Source organism: Microcaecilia unicolor, chromosome 5 (genome assembly GCF_901765095.1).
Source record: "Microcaecilia unicolor chromosome 5, aMicUni1.1, whole genome shotgun sequence".
Taxonomy (NCBI): domain Eukaryota; kingdom Metazoa; phylum Chordata; class Amphibia; order Gymnophiona; family Siphonopidae; genus Microcaecilia; species Microcaecilia unicolor.
In genome coordinates this window covers 237,060,782-237,087,331 of record NC_044035.1, presented here as the reverse complement: position 1 = coordinate 237,087,331, position 26,550 = coordinate 237,060,782, and the positions used below count along the sequence as shown (strand labels likewise).

At 45.8% G+C, this 26,550-nt stretch overlaps 1 protein-coding gene across 6 annotated transcripts in view; it reads left to right on the top strand.

Annotated features, from left to right (window-relative positions):
* SPICE1 (spindle and centriole associated protein 1) overlaps positions 1-26,550 on the top strand; it is a 143,679-nt gene that overhangs the window by 74,920 nt on the left and 42,209 nt on the right. For all 6 annotated transcript variants that reach the window (XM_030203909.1, XM_030203907.1, XM_030203908.1 and 3 more), the window contains 2 exons: positions 12,469-12,595; positions 19,676-19,900. In XM_030203909.1, the coding sequence (XP_030059769.1) occupies positions 12,469-12,595; positions 19,676-19,900 (352 nt within the window). The remainder of the gene's footprint in view (positions 1-12,468; positions 12,596-19,675; positions 19,901-26,550) is intronic.

Here is a 26,550-nt window from a genome sequence, read left to right as displayed (position 1 = left end):
GAGTTTTAAAATTAACACAGGCGCAGCGAAGGAAAAGTCTCAATTGTTGCTTGTAGAACAGTAGTCTTTACAAAGGAAAGCGTCTTTACTTTACACTGGTCTTATATCTCGCCAATATCATAAATAGTTCTAAGCAGGTCACAAGAGACAAGAATAAGCCAAATATTCAGAAGATACATCAGCCATATTAGCAGATATAGACATAAAATCAATAAAAATCTGCATTAAACATGAAAATGCTTCTTAAATTAAAGTCTTAATTAACTTCCTAAAAAGTAAATAATTGCTATCTTTCAAAGGTCTAATGGTAATGAATTCCAAAATGATATCCTATATAATAATTCTCACCTCCAACGTTCTATGCGTCTTGCTGCCTGTGTCAGTGGCTTTCTTCGGAGTTGGTCTGCTAGGCTCCGTAGATCAGGCTGACATCACACGCAGCACTGACCAACCGCACGATAGCAGCATGAGGCGCCGCCCCCCCCCCCCAAGGTCGCAACTGCTCCCCCCTCCCCCCCCCCCCCCGAGGTCACCATTGCTTCCCCCTCCACCCCCCGAAGTTGCCGCCGCTCCCCCCTCCGTCCGCCACCCAGCTGGGCCCCCTGCATTGAAATCCCCTCCAGCCACCCATGTCCAGCGATCTTCCTCTCCCTCTGCCCCCCCCTCCAGCCACCCATTTCTAGCGACCCTCCTCTCTCCACTGCCCCCCTCCAGCCACCCATGCTCAGCAACTCTTCTCTCTCCCCTGCCCCCCCTCCAGCCACTCATGTCCAGCGACCCTCCTGTCCCCCCCTCCAGCCACTCATGTCCACCGACTCTCCTCTCTCCCCTGCCCCCCTCCAACCACCCATGTCCAGTGACTCTCCTCTCTCCCCTGCCCCCCTTCAGCCATCCAAGTTGTCCAGCGAATTCTGCTGAAGTCTCAGCGGCCATTTTGAAGAGCGATCCGGCAGCAGGGGAGGGTCAGCGCCGGCAGCGGGCAGGCAAGACTGTGGATCTTTCCTGCCTGCCCTGAAGAATTTGCTGGACAACCTGGGTGGCTGGAGGGGGGCAGGGGAGAGGAGAGACGCTGGACATGGGTGGCTGGAGGGGGGCAGGGGAGAGAGGAGTCGCTGGACATGGGTGGCTGGAGGGGGGCAGGGGAGAGAGGAGTCGCTGGACATGGGTGGCTGGAGGGGGGGCAGGGGGAGAGAGGAGGGTCGCTGGACATGGGTGGCTGCTCACAGAGAGTCTGTGTATCGCACACATACTCTCTCACACACACTCTCTCACACACACACTGTATCTGTGTGAAACACACTTTCTCTCTCTCACACTCACTGTGTCTCAGATACGCAGTCGCACACACACTCATTCTCACACACTCTCTCTCTCACAGACACACTCGCACCCAGTCTCACTCTCTCTGTCACACACACACTCGCACATTCACTCTCTCTCTCTCTCTCTCTCTCTCTCTCTCTCTCTCTCTCTCACAGTCACTCAAACATACACACTCCGAGGAAAACCTTGCTAGCGCCTGTTTCATTTGTGTCAGAAATGGACCTTTTTTACTAGTTGCCTTATAAGAGATAGAAGTAGCCAACAATCTCTTAAACCTAACATTACAAATAATCAGACTTATAGCAGCTAGTAGAAATATTGACTTGACCATTTTCACAACATAGTAAGTGGCTTCTCCATGCAAAATCTTAAAAACGATAGTCCCTAATTTGAACAGGACCCACGATTCCACCGAGCCGGTGCAAATCAAACAAAAAAGATATTAAATTTAGTCAAGAAAAAATTAGCCTGGCTGTCATATTTTGGACTATCTAAAGAAGCTTTAGTACAACCTGAAAAACCGCTGTTGCAGTATTCAATTCTGGAAAGAATTAAAGACTGGACCACTCATCTAAAAGTGGAAGTAGGTGACGTATTTCTTAATGTAAGTCAACTTTTTCAACAGAAAGAAAGACTTTTTAACAAGATTATATAAGGTCGATAAGTAAGCATATTATCTAGCGCCACACCAAGCACCCTAGTTGACTTACCAATTTGAAAATAATCAGTCCCTAATATTAAATTGCAGACAGCTGAAAGGGTGATCAACAGATCCCAATCAAAGACATTTTTTCTCCTCTTTGTTTAGCTTAAGCTTATGAACCGTAATTAAATTTTCAATTATAGTAAAACAACTTGTTAAACCATCAAGAGTTACAGACCAATCAGGGAAAACAGGGCAAAGAATCAAGATATCTACATCAATGAAATAAGATTAGCTTGTTCCAAAATAACTCCCAAAGACTGTAATAAAACATTAAATAAAGTAGGTGACAGAGGCAAACCCTTCAGAACACCACAAGGCGACCTCCAACAAGCTGACATTTCCTCATTCCACTTTACTGAATAAGACCTGCTGGTGAGAAAACCTTGAAGCCACTTTAATACTGATAAGTACATAAGTAATGCCATACTGGGAAAAGACCAAGGGTCCATCGAGCCCAGCATCCTGTCTACAACAGCGGCCAATCCAGGCCAAGGGCACCTGGCAAGCTTCCCAAATGTACAAACATTCTATACATGTTATTCCTGGAATTGTGGATTTTTCCCAAGTCCATTTAGTAGCAGTTTATGGACTTGTCCTTTAGGAAACCGTCCAACCCCTTTTTAAACTCTGCTAAGCTAACCGCCTTCACCATTTTCTGGAGATTTATTTATTTATTTGTTTGTTTGTTACATTTGTATCCAAGTAACAAAAGAAATAGGGATCACTCCGCTGGATTATAAATCATAACAACCAGAATACAGCGGATATTACATATCGATTGTGAATAAGTGACAGAGGGGGAGAGGACCTCAGACCAGTGACGCTTTTTTAATCAATGAGATTATATTGATGTGGTCACAAACGTGTAATCACTGGTCCTCTACCAGCCTCCTCCCTCAATATTCATTTGTGTGTTTCTAATATTTGCTAGTGCTAAATATCACAAACATATTCAATAGGTATCAATCACCACAGCTACTTAGCTTATTGTTGCTCCAACCAGGGGCTCCCCAACGGTCCCGTTTTGCCACTTGGAGCTTCGTCAGGGGAAGAGCACCCTGCTACGCCAAACTGTGGTAAACACCTAAAAAACAAACACACAACATACATTCAATATCTCACATATCTCACAATCTAACCTGCAAAAACCCAAAAGCAATACTAATCACTCCAATGTAACTCACCCGGCAAGCCAGTAAAGCCGCCGACAAAATGTGCGCCAAGGTTACCCACAATCCCATGGGAATTTAAACCCTGCTATGGGAAACAGCTGATTGAACGTAACCGGACGTCAAATCCGATGTAAAAATTCTAAAGAAACAAGGCAACCTTGCTTTACCCACAAATACACTGCACTGTTTTGACGATGTATATATCCAAAACAAAACATCGTATCTCCACAGTGCACAACTTAAATCTGAACCTATAGGGTATCAAACAGGCAGGCAACTGGACCATCTCTGCTACCGATCCGCACTCCTGGTGCCTTCAGTGCTTTGGGCCCGACCATCGTCCGGAAAGTTGTAAGTTGTGCCTGAAAATGAAAAAGCGCACTCAACTTTCTCGAGAGGCCCAGAGAGAGAAACTTTTCGGATCCGGTGCCTCGGCGTCGACATCGGTACCGTCGACATCGAGAGCAGCGTTGGCATCAGGAGACCGGGTACCAGCTGCTAACAGACCGATGCACGCTGGGAGCAGTGATACATTGAGTGGGTCTCCACCTGCCTCGGCGCCTCCTGCTTTGCAGGCCCCCCGGGACCGACCCTTATCGGACCCGGCCCCGAGGAAGCGTGTGGATTCCACGTCTTCCTCACCGGTAACAGGAGTCTCGATGACGGGCGTCGGGTGAAGGCCAAGAAGCACCGTCATCGTTCTCCTTCTCGACACGGTACCGCGAGCTCCGGGTCATCGAGGCATTTGGTACCTGAGAAGCGTCGGTGCCGAGAGGATCGCTCTCCCTCAGTCTTGGAGGTATCGACGCGCAGGTCGTCTGGCAGCCCGGTATCGGCTCCCCAGCCTCTGCAGATTCTGCCTCTGATGACCACACCGGCACCACAGCCTTCCCCGACAGCTTCTGTGGATGAGCGTATCAAGGCTATTTTTCCAGATTTTATGGAAGTGGTGCTGCAACATTTGCACCCGGCACCGGAGGTACCGGTACCGACGGTGCCGGAGGCTCCTACAGCACCGTGCCTTTTGCCGGTGGTGAGGTCTCCTTCTCTGGTAGCGCTTCCAGTATCGGGGTCGGTTGCCTCCCGGGTCGACTCTCCACTGCCTTCGGTGGAGGAAGCTTCACCGGAGTCTCCTGGGGAATCGACTTCTCGACACTGTCATCGAGGTCACCGCACCTCTGTCGAGACGGGCTCGGATCCAGGCGGCTCTTTCTGAGTTATTAGCCCCATCTGATGATGGCTCATCTGATGAAGATGGGGGGTCATGGAGTTTTCTCTGCCGAGGATTCTCTAGATCTTCCATCTGATTCGACCCCCTTACCTCAGAGACAGCTCTCCCCTCCGGACAGTTTGTCTTTTTCATCTTTTGTGCGGGAAATGTCTGAGGCCATTCCCTTCCCTGTGGAGACTGTGGATGAGCCCAGGGCCAATATGCTCGAGGTCCTGGATTATCCATCTCCACCTAAGTCTTCTACCACAGCTCCTTTTCATGATACACTCAGGGAAGTGCTGATGAGGAACTGGGAGAAGCTTCTTTCATGTCCAACTATTCCCAAAAAGTCTGAATCCCAGTATCGGATCCATGGGGAACCGAGTTTCGTCCGGCCTCAGTTGCCTCATGATTCTGCGGTGGTGGATTCCGCTCTCAGAAGCGCTAAGAGTTCTAGGAACTTTGCCTCGGTGCCCCCAGGGCGAGAACATAGAACCTTGGACTCTTTTGGGAGGAAGGCGTATCAGGCTGGCATGCTCGCTTCCAAAATCCAGTCCTACCAGCTCTTTACAAGCATTCATTTGCGGAACTCTGTGCGGCAGCTTGAGAGTTTGGTTGATGCACTCCCACCGGAGCACGCCGAGCCTTTTCGTCAAGTGGTCAGGCAGCAGAAGGCGTGTCGCAAGTTCCTGTCCAGGGGCATTTACGACACTTGCGATGTGACATCTAGATTTTCTGCTATGGGTATAGTGATGCGCAGACTCTCATGGCTGCGTGCCTCTAACCTGGAGGAGAGAACTCAGCAGAAAATTGCAGATATCCCTTGCTGAGGGGATCATCTTTTTGGTGAGAAAGTCGAAGAGTTGATTGATCACCTCTATCAGCGTGTTAACGCTATGGACTCTCTCTCCCGCCAGGCGCCTTCTGCATCCGCTTCCTCTTCTAGGAAGTTTTTTAAAGGGAAGGGAAGTGCGCCTTATGCCTCTAGGGGCCGTAAGTACACTCCTACTTCTCGACAGTCAGTTCAGGCTCTGCCACTGCACGCTCATTCTCGTGAACAGCGTGCGCCCAAGCAGGCCCCTGCAGCTCCCCAGCAAAAACCAGGGACGGGTTTTTGACTGGCTCCAGTTGAGCATAGCCACCATAAATGTGTCCGTGCCGGACGACTTGCCTGTCGGGGGGAGGTTAAAATGTTTTCACCAAAGGTGGCCTCTGATAACCTCCAACCGGTGGGTTCTTCAAATAGTCCGGTTAGGATACACCCTCAATCTGGAAACCAAACCTCCAAATTGCCCACCGGGAGCTCAGTCCTTCAGCTCCCAACCCAAGCAGGTACTTGCAGAGGAACTCTCCGCTCTTCTCAGCGCCAATGCGGTCGAGCCCGTTCCACCAGGGCAAGAAGGGCTGGGATTCTATTCCAGGTACTTCCTTGTGGAAAAGAAAACAGGGGGGATGCGTTCCATCCTAGACCTATGGGGCCTGAACAAATATCTGGTTCGAGAAAAGTTCAGGATGCTTTCCCTGGGCACCCTTCTCCCCATGATTGCTGTCGGGAAACGCACCATATCTAATTGGCTAGCAGATTGCATTTCCTTCACTTATGCCCAAGCTGGGCTGACTTTAGAAGGCCATGTCACGGCTCATAATGTTAGAGCCATGGCTGCGTCAGTGGCTCATCTGAGGTCAGCCACTATTGAAGAGATCTGCAAGGCTGCGACGTGGTCATCAGTCCACACATTCACATCTCACTACTGCCTTCAGCAGGATAGCCAACGCGACAGTCGGTTTGGGCAGTCGGTGTTGCAGAATCTGTTTGGGGTTTAGAATCCAACTCCAACCCTCCTAGGCCCATTTTTATTCTGTTCCAGGCTGCACTCTCAGTTAGATGTTTCTTGTTTCAGGTCAATCTTTGTTATGCCCTCGCTGTTGCGAGGTCCAATTGACCATTCTTTGTTGTGTTGAGTGAGCCTGGGGGCTAGGGATACCCACATGTGAGTATATCAGCCTGCTTGTCCTCGGAGGAAAGCGAAGTTTCTTACCTGAAGCAGGTGTTCTCCGAGGACAGCAGGCTGTATATTCTCACAAACCCTCCCACCTCCCCTTTGGAGTTGTATTTCTTTCATCTTTTGGATTCAACTGAGGAGCGTGTCTGCGCGGCGAGCGGGAAGACGTGCGCGCGCATGCGCGGTGCGATTGCTCGCGCGACAGAACGCTGTTTAAAGAGACTTTTAGATTTTGCTAGAAAATCCTCCGGGCCGACATGATGTCACCCACATATGAGAATATACAGCCTGCTGTCCTCGGAGAACACCTGCTTCAGGTAAGAAACTTCGCTGTCTGGCCGACAGGTTGAGCAGGATAATGCAACCTCACGAGTGGTCTCTCAACTTGGGAGTAGTACGCAAGATCTTTCAAGTGTGGGGCACCCCCTTGGTAGATCTTTTTGCCACTCAGACCAATCACAAGGTCCCTCAGTTCTGTTCCAGGCTTCAGGCCCACGGCAGACTAGCATCGGATGCCTTCCTCCTTCATTGGGGGGAGGGCCTCCTATATGCGTATCCTTCCATACCTTTGGTGGGGAAGACTTTACTGAAACTCAAGCAAGATTCCAGAACCATGATTTTAATTGCGCCTTTCTAGCCCTGTCAGATTTGGTTCCCTCTTCTTCTGGAGCTGTCCTCCGAAGAACCGTGGAGATTGGAGTGTTTTCCAACCCTCAGAACGAGGGGGCACATCTGCATCCCAGCCTCCAGTCCCTGGCTCTCACGGCCTGGATGTTGAGAGTGTAGACTTTGCCTCCTTGGGTCTTTCAGAGGGTGTCTCCCGAATCTTACTTACTTCCAGAAAAGATTCCACTAAAAAGAGTTACTTCTTTTTATGGAGGAGGTTTACCATTTGGTGTGACAGCAAGGCCCTAGATCCTCGTTCTTGTCCTACACAGACCCTGCTTGAGTACCTTCTACACTTGTCTGAGGCTAGTCTCAAGACGAACTCTGTAAGGGTTCATCTTAGTGCAATTAGTGCATACCATTACCGTGTGGAAGGTAAGCCGATCTCAGGACAGCCTTTAGTTGTTCGCTTCATGAGAGGTTTGCTTTTGTCAAAGCCCCCCATCAAACCTCCTACAGTGTCATGGAATCTCAGTGTCGTTCTCACCCAGCTGATGAAACCTCCTTTTGAGCCACTGGATTCCTGCCATCTGAAGTACTTGACCTGGAAGGTCATTTTCTTGGTGGCAGTTACTTCAGCTCGCAGAGTCAGTGAGCTTCAAGCCTTGGTAGCTCATGCTCCTTATACCAAGTTTCATCATAACAGAGTAGTCCTCCGCACTCACCCTAAGTTCTTGCCGAAGGTGGTGTTGGAGTTCCATCTGAACCAGTCAATTGTCTTGCCAACATTCTTTCCCCGTCCTCATACCCGCCCTGCTGAACGTCAACTGCATATATTAGACTGCAAGAGAACATTGGCCTTCTATCTGGAGCGGACACAGCCCCACAGACAATCTGCCCAAATGTTTGTTTCTTTTGATCCCAACAAGAGGGGAGTGACTGTAGGGAAACGCACCATATCCAATTGGCTAGCAGATTGCATTTCCTTCACTTACGCCCGGGCTGGGCTGACTGTTGAGGGTCATGTCACGGCTCATAATGTTCGAGCCATGGCTGCGTCAGTGGCCCACTTGAAGTCAGCCACTATTGAGGAGATTTGCAAAGCTGCGACGTGGTCATCTGTCCATTACTGCCTACAGCAGGATACCCGACGCGTCAGTTGGTTTGGGCAGTCTGTGCTGCAGAATCTGTTTGGGGTTTAGAATCCTCCTCCCTAGGCCCATTTTTATTCTGTTCCAGGCTGCACTCTCAGTTAGTTGGTTAAGTTAGGTCAATCTCAGTTATGTCTTCGTTGTTGAGAGGCCCAATTGACCAATGTTTGTTGTTTTGAGTGAGCCTGGGGGCTAGGGATACCCCATCAGTGAGAACAAGCAGCCTGCTTGTCCTCGGAGAAAGCGAAAGCTACATACCTGTAGAAGGTATTCTCCAAGGACAGCAGGCTGATTGTTCTCACAATCCCGCCCACCTCCCCTTAGGAGTTGTGTCTTCCCTTTCTTTGCTTTTTACTGGACTGAGGAGCACGCTCGCGTTCGGGCGGGAAGACGATCGCGCATGCGCGATACGCACGAGAGCGCGAGGCTAGCAAACTATTTGTTGCTAGAGAGAATTCCGATTCTGGGGCTGCCGTCGACGTCACCCATCAGTGAGAACAATCAGCCTGCTGTCCTCGGAGAATACCTTCTACAGGTATGTAGCTTTCACTTTATACGAAGTTTCATCATGTAAGGAGAGTAAATAAAAGCAAGAGAAAAGGAAACCGATATGGTTCTCCAAGCAAGTGGCCGAGAAAATAAAGGCTAAAGAGTTGGCGTTCCTGAAATACAGAAAAACTCAAGAGGAGGAACATGGAGAGGAATACTGGATGAAACTGAAAGAAGCCAAGAGAGAGAGACGTCTGGCGAAAGCGGAAGAACAAATGGCTAGAAATGTAAGGAGGGGTGACAAAAATTTCTTCAGGTATATTAGTGAAATGAGGAAGGCGTAAAAGGGAATTGTGAGACTGAAAGATGCTGTGAACTGCTATGTAGATAATGATGAACAAAAAACAAATTTGCTAAATAGATACTTTTGTTCTGTTTTCACAGAAGAAAATCCTGGAGAAGGACCGTGATTGACTGGCAAAAGTACTAATTAGAATGGAGTGGATATAGCACCGTTCACGGAAGAGAGTGTGTATGAACAACTGGAAAACCTAAAGGTGGACAATGCCATGGGACCGGACGGGATCCACCCCAGGATATTGAGCGAGCTCAGAGAGGTTCTGGCGGGTCCTCTTTAAGATTTGTTTAATAAATCCTTGGAGACGGGAGAGGTTCCGTGGGATTGGAGAACGGTGGATGTGGCCCCTCTTCACAAAAGTGGTGATAGGGAAGAAGCTGGAAACTACAGGCCGGTAAGCCTCACTTCGGTTATTGGAAAAGTAATGGAAGCAATGCTGAAGGAAAGGATAGTGAATTTCCTGGAAGCCAATAAGTTGCAAGATCTGAGACAACATGGTTTTACCAAATGTAAATTGTGCCAAAACGAATCTCATTGAATTATTTGACTGGGTGACCGGAGAATTGAATCATGGACGTGCTATGGACGTAATCTACTTAGATTCCAGCAAAGCTTTTGACACGGTTCCCCACAGGAGGCTCTTGAATAAACTTGACAGACTGAAGATAGGACCTGACGTAGTGAACTGGATTAGGAACTGGTTGACGGACAGACGCCAGAGGGTGGTGGTTAATGGAATTCGCTCGGATAAGGAAAAGGTGAGTAGTGTAGTTTCTCAGGGATCAGTGCTGGGGCCGATTCTGTTCAATATATTTGTGTGACATTGCCGAAGGGTTAGAAGGTAAAGTTTGCCTTTTTGCGGATAATACTCAAATTTGTAACAGAGTGGACACCCGGGAGGGAGTGCAAAACATGAAAAAGGATCTGCAGAAGCTAGAAGAATGGTCTAAGGTTTGGCAATTAAAATTCAATGTGAAGAAATGCAAAGTGATGCACTTAGGGAGTAGAAATCCACGGGAGACGTATGTGTTAGGCGGTGAGAGTCTGATATGTACGGACGAGGAGAGGGATCTTGGGGTGATAGTATCTGAGGATCTGAAGGCGACGAAACAGTGTGACAAGGTGGTGGCTGTAGCTAGAAGGGTGCTAGGCTGTATAGAGGGAGGTGTGACCAGCAGAAGAAAAGAGGTTTTAATGCCCCTGTATAAGTCATTGGTGAGGCCCCACCTGGAGTATTGTGTTCAGTTTTGGAGGCCATATCTTGCTAAGGATGTAAAAAGAATTGAAGCGGTGCAAAGAAAAGCTATGAGAATGGTATGGGATTTGCATTACAAGACGTATGAGGAGAGACTTGCTGACCTGAACATGTATATCCTGGAAGAAAGGAGTAACGGGTGATATGATACAGACGTTCAAATATTTGAAAAGTATTAATCCGCAAACGAACCTTTTCCGTAGATGGGAAGGCGGTAGAACTAGAGGACATGAAATGAGATTGAAGGTGGGCAGACTCAAGAAAAATGTCAGGAAATATTTTTTCATGGAAAGAGTGGTGGATACTTGGAATGCCCTCCCGCGGGAGGTGGTGGAGATGAAAATGGTAATGGAATTCAAAAGTTTGGGATAAACATAAAGGAATCCTGTTCAGAAATGGATCCTCAGAAGCTTAGCGGAGATTGGGTGGCAGAGCCAGTGGTGGGAGGCAGGGCTAGTGCTGGGCAGGCTTCTACGGTCTGTGCCCTAAAAATGGCAGATACAAATCAAGGTCAGGTATACACAAAAAAGTAGCACATATGAGTTTATCTTGTTGGGCAGACTGGATGGACCGTGCGGGTCTTTCTCTGCCGTCATCTACTATGTTACTATTTTACTATAACAGCGTAGTTCTCCGCATGCACCCTAAGTTCCTACCTGAGGTTTTGTTGGTGTGAAGAAAAGGGTGTTCCTCTACAGCCCTCAATTTCAGATATCCTTGATTTTCTGCAGGTCAGTCTGGCTTAGCACTTGCTTCTTTAAAGGTTCATCTGGCAGTGCTGTCATGCTTCAGAGATAGTAAAAGGTAAGACCTTGTCTTCTGATCAGAATGTGGTTTATTTTATTAGTGTAGTTAAATTGATTTATTTTCCTCACTATCCAATATTCCCTCCTTGGGATTTGGTTCTTTTCACTTTGTTACTAGCTACTTTTGAAACATCCCCCCCACCCAGCCACAAGAGATATGTTTGAAAGATCTTACTCTTAAGTTGGTTTTTGTTGACTTCATTTGTTCAGCTTAACAAATCTGAGTTGCAGGCTTTATCCTGTAGGAAACTCTTCTTGGTTTTTAGTAAAGAGAAGGTTGTTCTTCGACTGGTTCCATCCTTTCTTCCTAAGGTGATTTCTTCTTTTCATCTGAATGTGTCCATCTTCTTTCCTATTTTTTCAGGAGGTAAAAGATAAGAGAAAAGCCTGTGTCCTGAACAAGTTGGATGTAGGTTGTGTGTTGAAGTTTCTTAAGAGAACGAATGATGTATGCAAAATAGATAAGTTGTTCTCTTTGGTGGAGCCTGTACGGGAGAACCAGTGTCGAAAGTGACAATAGCTTGATGAATTAAAGAAGCTGTTGCATCAGCTTACATACTTCAGGGACATTCAGTACCTACTGTTTTGATAGCACACTTTACTAGAGGACAATTATCTCTTGGGTGAAACACTCTTTAATTCCACCACATGAAATATATAAAGTGGTGACCTGGGCTTCTATGCACTCCTTTGGTTGTCATTACAGGTTGGATCTGCAAGTGTGGCTCTTAGGGCAAGGTGTTAGAAGCAGAAATTGTGGGGTCCCACCCTATATTATAATTGCTTTGGTACATCCCAAGCACCCGGACTGGTCTGGTGGAGTGATAAGGAAGGTTGAATTAGTTCTTACCTGTTAAGTTTCTTACCGTGAGTCACTCCAGACTGGTCCAGAACCCACTCTTTGATAACTTTTCAGTGTTTTATTTTATTCTGCATGTGCTCAGTGTTTTTCATTGCAACTTTTTTCTCTCCACCTGTAATTTCACTGACATGCATATACTTTATCAGTTTTAATAGTTGTCTGTTAAAACGTTCTTAGTTCATTGGGGAGTTTTATATTATATGTCCTTTGACTACTGCTCTGGCTGGCCAAGCTACTGCACAGGATTCTTAAGAGATGATATCAGAGATTATTAGTGGTCAGTCTCAACCTCTGATAGGAGGACACAAACCCAAGTTTGGTTTGGAGGGACTCAAGGAAAGAAAATTAGCAGGTAAACTAATTTAACCTTAAAGTTCTCGATAAAATTGTCTCTCTTCATCCCTTGCATAGACAATTCCATGTAGGTGAGACAGGGAACCTTGGATAGAAATACTTCCAAACGTTTAAGGCATATGCATTTTTCTGGAATGACAACCTTTATTTTTTATTCATTCTGCCCCCTAAAGAAAAAGTTGCAGCAGTACATTGTGGAGACAGATGAGCATTTGAGTTCATTCACCCGGGCACTAGAACTGAACAGAACTCTCAGTGCCACTGTTTCTAAAACAGTCAGAAGCTCACCTAGCAGGCTGGGTATGTATAACCTGTTTCCTACTAAAATCACCTATAGAGGTAATGAGAATATGCCGGCATTCACTGTTGCTAGTTGATGATTAGTGGTAAATCAGATGTTGAGAGAAAATCAGTCTTTTTCACAGGACAAGTAGGATAACAAGTCTTCACAGCATGGGCAACATTAGCAACAGAACTCACAGGGGAGGCTTCTACAGCTTAGAATATATTCACACATGCATGCCTGCTGCTGCCACATTGGACCACCTTACTTTAGTCTCTGTCTTTCCTTGGATAATATTTTCTTACTAAACTTAATGCTTTTTTTTTTTTTTTGTAAGATTTTCTCATGTCCTGTTGCTGATATACAGTACTTCTTCTCTATTAGAATCTTAGGTTTTCAGTTTCCTTTGGTTTTTCACATTGCCCAGTGAGGACCTCAGGCTTCCATTCTGGATACTAATTTTCAAAATCAAGTTGTTTTGATTTCACAGCAGCTATTTTTGCTGGATGAGATATCAAAGAAAAAAGCCCCCAGCAGCTTTAAGAAGTGCACTTCTTGCATAGTTCCTTTTCAGTTCTTCATGGGTATGGGCATGCACTTACGGAACAATGTGCACAATGATGGGGAGTTTGCAGGCATTTTTGCTTGGGAGAAGGCTGAGCAGCTCTGTTTGCTAGTAGAAATAGGGAAGGAGCAGGGAAAATACATAATCTGAGGAATCGATTATGTTTTCAATATGGCATCAAGAGCTGCTGCAGTGGATGCTTGTGCCCAAAGACTTGCCTGGTTCTGGGCTTCAGTTCAGACCTCAGATATGATGTGCAGGTAAAGCTTGCAGACATCATGAAGTACAGGTAGGGATATGACTGTTCTTTTTGGTGTCAAAGCTTGCTGACATGCATGGAGAGAATCTCGTTTGGAGAAGGGAGGCTGCTTCCCTAATAAAGCAGCAAAGTTACACTCGCAAATCCTCTTCATGCCCACTTCTGACCTGACTGCTTCTTCAAGGAGGTACCAGAGTGGAGAGAAAAGGAGATCCTATTACTTTGCTCCCTCATTCCCCAATCCAGAGAGGGATCTTTCTCTTGACCTAGACAGCAAAAGGCCCAAAAGACCCAAACAATTGCTGCATTCAAAACCAAGGGTGGGGTTTTGACTGCCTCCACGAGAACATAGCCAGCTTTCCTGTATCCATGGACCCATACTGGCGCAAATAAAGGTTTTGTCTTGGACAATTACCTTTGTGGGATTTTTTTCGCATATACTCCCAGAGCTGCTACTCTTGTTGTCTCCTCTACTTTGTTTTATTGCCTTTGTGTTCCCGTAGAGGTGGTTTCCTGTTCTTGCTTCAGATTCTGATGATTGTCCATCTAGGATACCATATTCATCTATTGGAAACTCCAGCAAAATTGATCACCAAGAGCATGTTGGTTAAGCACCTAGCATAGGGAATACTTACCAAGGAGCTCTCTTCCTTCTTAAATGCAAATGTGTTTGAACCTGTTCCACCAGGGGATTTTTCTCCAACTATTTCTTGTCACAGAAAGATCAGGGGATTCTGTCCCATTGTAGACCTTAAAGTGCTGAGCAAGTTTCTAGTAAGAGAGAAATTCAGGATGGTTTGCCCTTGGAACCCTAATTTCCTTTCTCCAAAAGGTTGAGCAGTTATGACCTATACTTCCTATAGAATGTATCTCTGATTTGTCAAACTGCCATTAAACCTCCACCAGCTCCTTGGGTATTCACAGAATGGCTTGTGATTACAGTAGCTTATCTACAGAGACCGGAGTGTCTTTGTTTTCCTATTTGGATGATTGGCTGGCAAAGATCACATCTCAAGAAGAGGTAGAAAGGTGGGCGCATACAATCATTTAGGTGCTGGAGTTACTAGGCTTTGTTATGTGCTATCCCAAGTCCCATTAGAACTTGTTGGAACTCTTCTAGACATGACCCAGGCAAAAGCCTTTCTGCTGCTGCTGCAAAGGATTACCAAACTCATGCCCATAGTGGTAGAAATTCAAGAGAGTCAGCAGACATTAACATTAACATGCTGAGAATGTTGGGCCTCATGACCTCAACAGTGCATGCAATGCCCCAACACATCTCAAATGAGACAAGCTTGATGGAAGAGGCAGAAACTTTCTAGAAGAAGACCTATAAAATTGAACCATTCCCCATCACTGATCATGGAAGCTCAAGGGATTCTCTTGCACCCAACATAAGTGTTCCTTGCCCTCACAGCTTGGGATCAACAGGGTAACTAACTTTTGTGAAATTACCTGACAGTGTGTTGCAGGTATTACTGGCTTCCAGGAGAGATTCTACTATTTACAAATTTAAATGGAGGAGGTTTGCCATCTTTTGTGGCAGAAGGGTCCTAGACCCTTTTTCCTGTCTCCACAAAAATGCTTGAATACCTTCTACGTTTTCTGAGTCAGGGTTAAAAAAACCAACTTCATTATGGTGCACCTTAGTGCAAGTGGTGCTTATCACCAGCATGTAGAAGGGAAAACCCATCTCTGTACAGCCTTTAGTTGTTCAATTCATACAAAGCTTGCTTCTGCTGAGGCCTCACATCAAGCCTCCTGCAATTTCATGGGACATAATTGTGGTATTAACCCAGCTCATGAAAGCTCAGTACCTGAGCTGGAAGGTTTTTTTTTTTGTTTTTTTTTTTGTGACAGTGACTTCAGTATGCAGTGAATGAGCTCCGGGCTCTTCTAACTGATTCACCTTACACTAATGGGCCGATGATCAGAAGCAAATGCAGGCTATTAGCGCCATACTAGTTCCTGCGTTTGCTACCGTCCCATGATCAAGGCACCCGAGCGTGTAAAACAACGCTCTCGCGTGCTCTGAACGCAACTAGTATGCAAATGCATGCAAAACAGGGCTCTTAGCACAAGTAGCATGCAAATGCATGCTGAACGTATTCCTCCCCAGTGATCAGTGAGCAGCGCTCCAAACCCTGCGCCAGCTCAGAGCTTGGAGAGGAATGGTGATACCTGTCCAGCATGCATTTGCATACTAGGAGGCCCCCCCATTCTCCCCAATGCAGCCCCTTTCCCTCCCATCGCAGGAGCAGGAACCCTTACCTACCCCAGAGACACCGGGGGCTGGGCAGGGCTTCATACCATACTTCTTTATATGGTGTGAAGCCCCGCCCAGCACATCCCAGGATGCAGTGGGCAGGCTGGATGCCACCATTTTCGAGGTGGTGCTGCTGGAAGAGGAGGGAGTGTACCTCTCCTCCAACAAAGGTTAGGGTGGGGCCTTGATTTTCAGCACTACCAGGGCTTTTCTTTGGGGGGGGGGTGCTGGGGGGGTAGGGGGGGTTAGGAGGGCTGGAGAACCAGTGGATCTCCAGCCCCCCCCCATCGCTGGCTCGGGTGGGGGTTTGGTGGGGGCACTAGGCCACCAGGGCCATGCTGTTTGAGGTCTGGTGGTCCCACGAACCTTCAGCCCCTGTGTTTGACAGGTCCGGGCTTTTGACAACCCAGGCTTGTCAAACAAGTGCGGGAGGATTCTCAAGCACAATCTCCCGCTCATTACACTATGATCAGAGTGTACATAAATTTGCATGCCATTATCTCTGATCATAGGGGCGGTAAAGCCCCAAGCTGTTCCAGCACTATTTTTAGATCACTGTTTGGAACAGCACAGGGGCTTTCGATCATCTGGGCATAAGTTCTTTAAACGGTGGTTCTGTGCACTCATCTCAAGTTTCTTCCTAAGGTAATGTTGTATTTTTAAGTGACTTGCCCAGAATCACAAGGAGCTGCCTGTGCCTGAAGTGGGAATCGAACTCAGTTCCTCAAGACCAAAGTCCACCACCCTAACCACTAGGCCACTCCTCTACTCCACAATAAACCTGCAACTGTCATCAGTGAATACATTCTGTCCTGTTGACAAGCAGACTGCATTTGTTTTGCTTATGCCTAGTTGGGTTTGTTTGTTGCTCATATCAAAGCTCACAGTTTGAGTTATGGCAGGGTTGGTAGCGTACTTGAGAGGGCCACTATGGAGGAAATTTATAAGACTGCAGTATAAACATGTGTTCATAAATTCATAGCCCACTATTGTTTGGAAAATGACTTCTGACTCGACAGTAGGTTTGGCCTACTAGTCCTCTAATCAATTTAGGGATTAGAATCCAATTCCATCCCTCTTAGACCCATTTATTTTCTGTTCCAAGCTGCTTTCCTTTAAAAAAATAAGTAACAAAAAAGAGTCGTGCTGCAATAGGAAGACACCAACATGAATGTTTTTAGTGGCAACTAGTTATTTTCCCCTATTTTCTGTTGAGGGTAGCTTATAGCTAGGGAGTCCCAGGATGCGAGGACTTGGTATCCTGCTTGTTCTCGGAGAAGACCAAGTTACTTATGTAGCAGGTGTTCATTGTGGGCAGCAGTATACAAGCCTTTGTGCACCCATTTCCCCAAGGAGTTGTATTCTACTCAGCCTAAGTCAGTGGTCTTCACAAATTTTTTAATTGGGGCCACTTTGGATCCAAATGATGTGAAGGAGAACTGCCAAATATTTTCTTACACGGGGTCGCAATACTGCTGACCAGCATATGTCAGTGACATCCGTCCTCACAAGACTGTATTTCTCTCAAAAGCTCACCTTTACCTAGGCTTATGCCACCAGACTCTCTCTGTCAAACATCTCCACTCCATACCTGTGTATAACTAGTCTCTCACTCAAATCCCTGTCTGACTACTTTCTTTCAAACCCACCTTGTAATAAAAACAAAAGTCTATCCATCCTTCCTGCTGTCTATCAGTACCCCAATCATCATATATCTCTTTCACCCAATCTCCAAATCCATGCTCTTCCCCTCAATCCCCAGCATTCCATCCCCAAACCAAGTCCTGCTCTCCCAACCTTTCCATATTTGCCTACCGACCTACTCCCTGCCCAGTCTGGCACATCTCTCTAAGTAAATAGCTCTTGTACTGCAAGGAAGAGACTTCATGAGTGAGCTGAGGGTGGGCCTCGACAGAATTCACCACTCTTGAAAAAACTTCAGGCCTGGTACAGTGAGTGGGTCAATATCCAGACCCACTTTCAGCTCACTTCAGGGGTCTCTTTCTCAGTGCCGTAGCGAGGGCTAATGGCACCTGGGTTGGGTCGCCGCTGCGCACCCCCCCCCCCCCGGAGCGCATTCTTACCTGTTCCGGGGCAGAGAGAGCAGGGAACCAGCGGGGCCGGCACCCCCCGAGCGCGTGCACCCGGGGCGGACCGCCCCTCCCGCCCCCCCCCCCCCCTTCCTACGCCACTGCTCTTTCTTGCTGTATAATCATGACAGTGACGACAAACTGCAGAAAGACTGACAGGCCAGCAACAATATAAAAGGGAAAAAAATACTCAAAGCATAAGGCAGGCCTACATAACCATAAAATGCATTGATATTTTTATATTAATGTTGACCAAATGCATTACCTCCACCAGATCCCAGCTACCTCAAGGGTGACCTGTCCCAAACATTGAGATTTGCCACAACAGTGAGTGAGATTGAAGGCCAATCAATGAGGTTTTTTTTCCTCGTGGGAAGGCCAGAGAGGGTATTTGGGGTATAAATTTGGCATGATCTGAGACCTGAAAAAAAGGCTGCTGGCTACACTTATTGATAAGTAGTGTCTATAGATTACTAGAAATTACTAGCAGCTAGCAAAATACTACACTTTGGTCATAGACAGACCCTCAACAAATAAGCAAGGTAGCAGAGAGCAGTAATAGAGATATGAAGAGAAAAAAAATAAAAGCCTAAAGTTGGACTCTGCATGTAAAGTAACACTAGAGACATAAAGGCTGAAATGAAAGATATCAGGAATATGCATTTTCCCAAAATGACATATTTATAAATTCAGAATAAAAAAAATGTTACTACCTTTGTTGTCTGAGTATTATATTTTTCCATTCACTTTGAAGAGCACTGGTCTAAGTATATAGACTGAGGTGGACCCATGAGGCTGGCGGTAAGTGGTCTGCATGCATCGTTGAGCCATTCAAAAGCTTCAAGTATATTCTAAACTGTGTAACCCATGCTGTGAGGACTTGCTACAGATAAGTAATTTGTTTTTATCCTGTTTGTTACATTCTAGTATTCGTGTAATAACTTCTTGTTTTCACAAGGACACGTATATAACAATTTAATCTTATTGCAAGTATATAGTACAGCAGTGATCTATTGTTGACTGAAGTAACTAGCAATGTCAGTAACATGCTAACCTTTGTTTCACACAATCTCAGCTATGGTGGTAATGCAAAAACCATTGGTCGTTGATGCAGTGCTACTATATGTTCATTATAGCTTTGACACTTTGTAAAACTGAGTTGTAATCTCTCAGGGTGACTGATGTCATGATTACAGGGTCAGATGAACAGTGCCCCTGTTACACTGTGGTCCTTTATTGAATGAAGATTTATTTCAATAGGCAGAAAATGAAGAGGTCATTTCTGAATAAGGCCTAAGGTAGATGCTTTTAATATGTGTTCTATAAGGAGTCATTTTTCCTCCTGCCTGGATCACCTGTGATTTTTTTTTCTTTGGTTTATAGACCAAAAGTTGATGCACTGTTCGAGGGCTGCAGCTATGGGTCCCAGATAGCTTTTATAAACAACTTACTCTTTTGTTATTCACAAAGTACTTTGTAGTTACAGATAAGTTTTTATTTTATTTTATTTGTTGCATTTGTATCCCACATTTCCCACCTCTTTGCAGGCTCAATGTGGCTTACAATACATCATGAAAAGTGGAAATATATGAGAAAATATACATTTAGTAATAACAGAAGGATCTTGGATAACATGAAAATGATAAAACATGATAGTGGTTTAGCAAGCAAATATTGTAAGAAATATATAAGAAAATATACATTTAGTGATAACAGAAGGATCTTGGATAACATGAAAATGATAAAACATGATAGTGGTTTAGCAAGCAAATATTGTAAAGGCAGTTCTGGATATGTGTACATGAGTTCATATTTGTTGATCCTTGTTATATGCCTTGTTAAAGAGATGGGTCTTTAGTAGAATTCGGAAGTTGAGTGTTTAATTATGTTTTAAAAGCTGGAGTACTTCTTTCCCAGAAAGTGCAATATTTAATGTCAAGAGCTGCAGGCCTTCAACCTTCAGAAATGAAGATAATGAGCAACATAAAGCCTCCCAGGAGAACCTGCCAGTTAAGCTTTGTCAATGGCCCAGTCCATCCAAAGAATCTAAGAAGAGCATTGATTTGCTAGCAGAAGTGTTCCAGCCAGCAGTGTTGTTATCGCCACCGAGACAAAGGAGCCACCAGGAATTTTCTTCTGAAGGTAAGAAATCTCTTTACCACTTTGGAACTTGTTGCACTTCCTCTGCCTTTGAATAGTTAGTTGCCTCCTGTTTGATTTTTAATGTTAACTTGCCAGAATATTCTGTGGAAATTGTTTAGTAGTCTTACAGTAAACTATCTGCCTCTGGTTCAAACCTCTAGAAGACTGGTCAGCCAAACTGCTTGTTTGAAAGAGTTTAGGAAGGGGAATTTTTCTTGGTGACCAGAGAGTTGGATTGGGGTGAACACTCGATGCAGTGTACTTAGATTCGAGCAGTTGCGTAAGAGTTGAGAGAAGGTAGTGGTAAATGGACCTCACTCTGGGGAAAGGGAATTACCAGTGGTATGTTGCAGGGATTTGTGCTCCATCTTTTGTGAGTAATATTTTGAGGTAGGGCTACTGGGAAAGGTTTGCCTTTTTTGGATGGTAACAAAATCTGAAATAGGATAGATAATAGGAAAGGTGTAGAAAACATGAGAAGGAATCTAGAAAAGCGTAAGTACATAAGTATTGCCATACTGGGACAGACTGAAGGTCCATCAAGCCCACCAGCAGCGGCCAATCCAGGTCACAAGTTCCTGGCAAGATCCCTAAACAATACAGTACATTTTATGCTGCTTATCCTAGAAATAAGCAGTGGATTTTCCCCAAGTCATCTCAATAATGGCTTATGGACCTTTCTTTTAGGAAGCCATCCAAACCTCTTTCAAACCTTTCTAAGCTAACTACATTCTCTGGCAACGAATTCCAGAGTTCAACTACACATTGAGTGAAGAAATATTCTCTCTGATTCGCTTCAGATTCACTACTTTGCCTGAGAAATAGCCTAGTTTCATAGATAAGATTTAATGCTAAAAAATGTAGGTCATGGATTTGGGTTGAAAAATTCACGGGAGGGTAGAATATGAGGGTGAAGTTCTTCTGTGCACAACGAAGGAACTAGATCTTAAAGTGGTCAAACAGGTAGATAAAGTCAGAAAGATATTTAAGTGCATTGGAAGAAGAACAACCAGCCCGAGAAAAGGCGGTGATACTACCTCTGTAGAAAACTAGGGAGACTTCATTTGTAATACTGTGTATAGTTCTGGAAACTGTATTCTCATAGGTATATAAACAAGATAGTTACTTGAAAGGGTAGCTACTAAAATGGTCAGTGGTTTTCATCATAAAGTGTATAAGGACAGACTGGAAGAAAGAGGGGAAAGAAAGGGGTGATAGTATTTTAAATAACTTAAAGGAATAAGCGCACAGGTAGGAGATTCTAGAATTAGAGGATATGGGTAAAAGAGGAGAAGACATAGGAGTAACCTATGTAGTTCCACTGATAAAGGTCGCTACCATTGGCCTACAGAAGGTAACATTTTTCCTCTGTCCTTTTCTGTGCTGCTGATTATATAAGGAAATGAGTTGTGTTGGATTAAATACATTATTTGTGTAATATTGAGATGTTTAATTTTGAGTACTTTCCTTCTAAACTAAGTCACTTGTGGCTACCAGGCAGAAGCTGCAAGGTTAACTGTGACTGGCAGGAAAAGTCACAGGAAGCAAAAAAAAAAAAACAACAACAAAAAAAGACACTTTGATCATGAACTTACATGTAAGAAGTCTGCAAGCAGACTTCCCTCTCAAGCAGGTGAAATAGCAGAGAGAGAGGGAAGCACTCTGCAAGTTTTCACATGACCCAGTAGGGATATAACCTAAGTCTTTTGAATTCTGGCATCTTTTGCTGGAAGAAATAGGAGAAATGCAAGAGGATCCTGAACATGCCTAGCAAGGGGAACAAGAGAAGGTGCTGACCAAACTCCATCTTAGCCATTCGTCAGATTAGCAACACCAGCAAGAGAGAGAGTGGAAGCTGCTTACCTGCAGGTTGTGAATAAACTGCTACACATAAGGAGGTTTGAACAGAGTGACAAAGAGAGAGAGTCTGTAATTAGCAGTGCTGAAACCAGAGGCCCAAAAGCAGTGTGCTGGAGCCAAGTATGAGTGTTTTACATATGCTGTAGTGTCCTATCCTGTGTCGCATCTCAAGAAAGATATAGTGGAACTGGAAAAGGTGCAGCGAAGGGTGACTAAAATGATAGCGGGGATGGGACGACTTCCCTATGAAGAAAGACTAAGGAGGCTAGGGCTTTTCAGCTTGGAGAAGAGACGGCTGAGGGGAGACATGATAGAGGTACATAAAATAATGAGTGGAGTGGAACAGGTGGATGTGAAGCTTCTGTTCACGCTTTCCAAAAATACTAGGACTAGGGGGCATGCGATGAAACTACAGTGTAGTAAATTTAAAACAAATCGGAGAAAATGTTTCTTCACCCAACGCGTAATTAAACTCTGGAATTCGTTGCCGGAGAACTTGGTGAAGGCGGTTAGCTTGGCAGAGTTTAAAAAGGGGTTAGATGGTTTCCTAAAGGACAAGTCCATAAACCGCTACTAAATGGACTTGGGAAAAATCCACAATTCCAGGAATAACATGTATAGAATGTTTGTACATTTGGGAAGCTTGCCAGGTGCCCTTGGCCTGGATTGGCCACTGTCGTGGATAAGATGCTGGGCTCGATGGACCCTTGGTCTTTTCCCAGTGTGGCATTACTTATGTACTTATGTACATTAAGGGGAAAGGACAATGACTCTGAAACCTTAGGTTTCCTTGCTAAATGAGACTTCTTGGCGAGTCAGGTCTAGAAATGGAAGCACACCTACATTACAGTATATTAAGTTACAGGTTTTAGGGCATTCCCATATGCAACAGTTTGAAAGAGGTTTTACTTCTAAGAGGACTTAGCCCAGCACTACTTATTCATTCATCTAAAAAGACACTACCCTTTTTCTCAAGTCTACTGTATGGTGCACCCAGCAGTGCAGAATATTAGAGAACTCTGTCTTGCTATTTATTTAACTATATGTAGCTTTGATTTCTTTGTATCTGATTGATGCCTGAATTATTGACCTTTATGATTACTGTATAAATATGTGCCACATTGTTCACTATTCTTAATGAATTTGTTCAGTAAAGTGGAGTTTAAAAGAATCTCATAAGAACATAAGAATAGCCAAACTGGGTCGACCAGTGGTCCATCCAGCCCAGTATCCTCACCATACCTCTTCAGGAAATCTAGGCTGCCCCAACTTGACATTTCGCCCATTAGATTTTAAGCTCCTTTGAGCAGGGACTATCCTTTTTTGTTAAACTGTACAGCGCTGCGTAACTCTAGTAGCGCTCTAGAAATGTTAAGTAGTAGTAGTAGTATCCTGTTTTCAACAGTGGCCAAAAACAGAAAAAAACAACACTGGGCCTTCAGGATGGAGATAAATGTCATCCTTTTTATTCTGAAAATGATCCGACACAGGCCGTGTTTCAGGAACAAATGCCTGCCTCAGGGGTCTTAACATAAAAGCATATAAATATGATAATCATAAGTAGTTGTCAATCAAAACAAAAATTACATGTATAAGAAAAACATTTACATAGATTAAATGCTTAATAATAGCAAATAGATTGCCAATTTCACAAAATCAAACCATGTTGGACAAAAGAGGACCAAACAAATTAAATAAATAATATAGTGCAAACCGAGACCACTACCGTATCAGAGAAATTGTAGTAAAACAATCTTACCAGAAAGCTCTTATAGGTATAGTCATGGAAATTTGGAAATAACCAAACAGTAAGGCTATATTGCCTAATGTGCAACAAAAGAAGGGGGGAAGGTTTTTGTCATCCATCGTAAAAGATTAATTTTCCTAACTATGTGAAATTGGGAAGACCACGAGGCCATTCAATCCCCAACTGTTAATAAACGATATATACAGAGGCAGCTCTTAATCGAATGAGCGCGATGTGAACCCATAGTATAGATGTGTCCCGTAGCTAAAAGAACTAATCAGTACATGAAGGGGCTTAAAATGCAGAATCAGCCACGAGAAAACAGGGTAGATGGAACCCATACAATTCTAAAGTGCAGTATATGGAAGGTAAAAAAAAGTCCGAGACATAGGAAAATATTCTTCCATGCAGTTGGGAATTGAATGGTTCAGTTGGCTCCCAGTTGAGCTTAAGGGGCCACTGTGTGATCCAAGGTCATACCTAGAGGTCTCTAAGTCACTGTCCACCCCCACCTTCCCCATCCTTTCCACCCCTCCCTCCCCCATCCTTTCCACCCCTCCCTCCTTGTACTCTATTTACTCCCATCATCCTTTAAAAAAAAAAAAAAAATACCTTAGCGTTTGAAGCTCTGGAGGATTCTGCTACAGGGAGTTGCAAGATCAGTGGCAGCAAGTCTGATTCTTGTGCTTTAAAAATTCTTTTGGCTTCCCTTTGGTTTTGGTCTGGAGTTCCTGTCTGCCTCCTTTCTTAGCCACAGTCCATGGCTGTCTTACCGCTGGCTTGCAGTTCTCTTTGCTACTCACTACCTTAGTGTTTCCTTTCATGGTATCTCCTGCAGAAGTGGTGAAACATTGTTCCTGCTGTGGGTCCTCTTCAAGCTCACCCTAAATTTCTTCCTGGAGTAGTATAGGGTTTTTCATATTTAGTCAGGCAATAGTATTTCTGGGGTTTTTTTTTCACATCTACCTCATGTTAATACCTAGGAACAAATTTTCTATCCACTGGACTGTAAGGATGTTATGCAGCTATATTTACAAAGAATATGATTTCAAGACAGACCACCTCAGTTGTTTGAATCAAAAGACAAATAAGATGAGATGACTGGTAAACAAAAATAATTTTGTTGATTTGGATTACAACTGTATTGCTTCTTGTAACAAGGCCATTGTATCACTTTACTCAGAAAGTAGCAGCTCACTAAGGCCCAGATGATCAAAAGCCCTGCGCTGTTCCAAACAGCGCCCTAAAACTAGCGCCGGGACAGCGCAGGGCTTTTCTGCATCGATGATCAAAGATAATGCATGCAAATCTAAGCAGCGCTATTATCTTTGATTATCATGTTTAAAGTGCGGGAGAATTGTGCCGAGCATGCGCTCAGCACAATCCTCCCACACTTGTTTGACAGGTCTGGGCTGTCAAAAGCCCAAACCTGTCAAAACAGCCTGCCCGAGGCCCGAACGAGGCCCCCCCCCCCCAAACCCCCAGAAAACGTTGGGGCCGCCGCCGGCCAACCCCCCCCCCCCCCGGCGGGGGGGGGGGGGGGGGGGGGTTGGAGGTCCGGTGGGTCTCCAGCCCCCGAAACCCCCAGAAATCGTTGCTCCATCGACGAGGGGGGGGGGGCTGGAGGTCCGGTGGGTCTCCAGCCCCCGAAACCCCCAGAAATCTTTGCTCCATCGACGAGGGGGGGGGGGGTTGGAGGTCCGGTGGGTCTCCAGCCCCCGAAACCCCCAGAAATCGTTGCTCCATCGATGAGGGGGGGGGGGGCTGGAGGTCCAGTGGGTCTCCAGCCCCCGAAACCCCCAGAAATCTTTGCTCCATCGACGGGAGGGGGGGGGGGGGCTGGAGGTCCGGTGGACCTCCAGCCCACCCCAAATCCTTCCCCCAGCGTTCTCCTTAAATTCCCTGGTGGTCCGTGGTGTCGTGACACCCCCCTGGCCCCCCTACCTTGTGTTGGAGGAGGGACGCAGCCTGCCTCTTCCTCTTCCAGTCAGTCGACGCCCAAAATGGCAGCGCCCAGCACCGCCCACTGCATCCTGGGATGCATTGTGCGGGGCTACAGACCATGTAAGGGAGCGATTCACTTACATGGTCTGTAGCCCCGCCCAGTGCATCCCAGGATGCAGTGGGTGGTGCTGGGCGCCGCCATTGACTGACTGGAAGAGGAGGGAGGCAGGCATGCTGCGTCCCTCCTCCAACACAAGGTAGGGTGGCCGGGAGGGGCCCAGGGGGGTGTCATGACACCACGGACCACCAGGGAATTTAAGGAGAACGCTGGGGGGAGGATTTGGGGTGGACCTCCAGCCCCCCCCCCCCCCCCCCCCCCCCGTCGATGGAGCAACGTTTTCTGGGGGTTTTGGGGGCTGGAGACCCACCGGACCTCCAGCCCCCCCCACCCCCCCGTTGATGGATCAACGATTTCTGGGGGTTTCGGGGGCTGGAGACCCACCGGACCTCCAACCCCCGTTCGCGTTTGCCTTGGGGGGGAAGGGGGGCCTGCCAGCATGCAACTGCATGCTGGACAGGGCTCACCATTCCTCTCCAATGATCCGCAAAATCTAACGCCAGCTTGGAGCTGGCGTTGATTTTGCTGCGGCCAGCGACCCAGTCTTTGGCGCGCTGGTCGCTGATCATTGGGGATGAATGTGTTAAGCGCCAATTAGCATGCATTTGCAAGCTAATTGCGCTAGAAGCCCTGTTTAGCATGCATTTGCATGCTACTTGCGCTGAGAGCCCTCGAGTGCGCTGTTTCAGGCGCTCGAGGGCTCTGATCATGGGTCGGCTGCAAACTCTGGCGCTAGTATGGCGTTAACAGCCTCTAGCGCCAGAGTTTGCTTTTGATCATGAGGGCCTAAGAGCAACAACAGCAGCAGAGATTTAGCTGTCTTCTGCATAGGACATCTGCAGAGCTTAAATGTGGTCCTTGGTATATATATTTACAAGACATTGTAGTAATCAGCCACCTAAGTTCTGACAGTGCTTTTGGTCAAGCAGTTCCAAGGAATATATATTTTTAACACATCAACCTACCTCCGCCTCCTTTTCT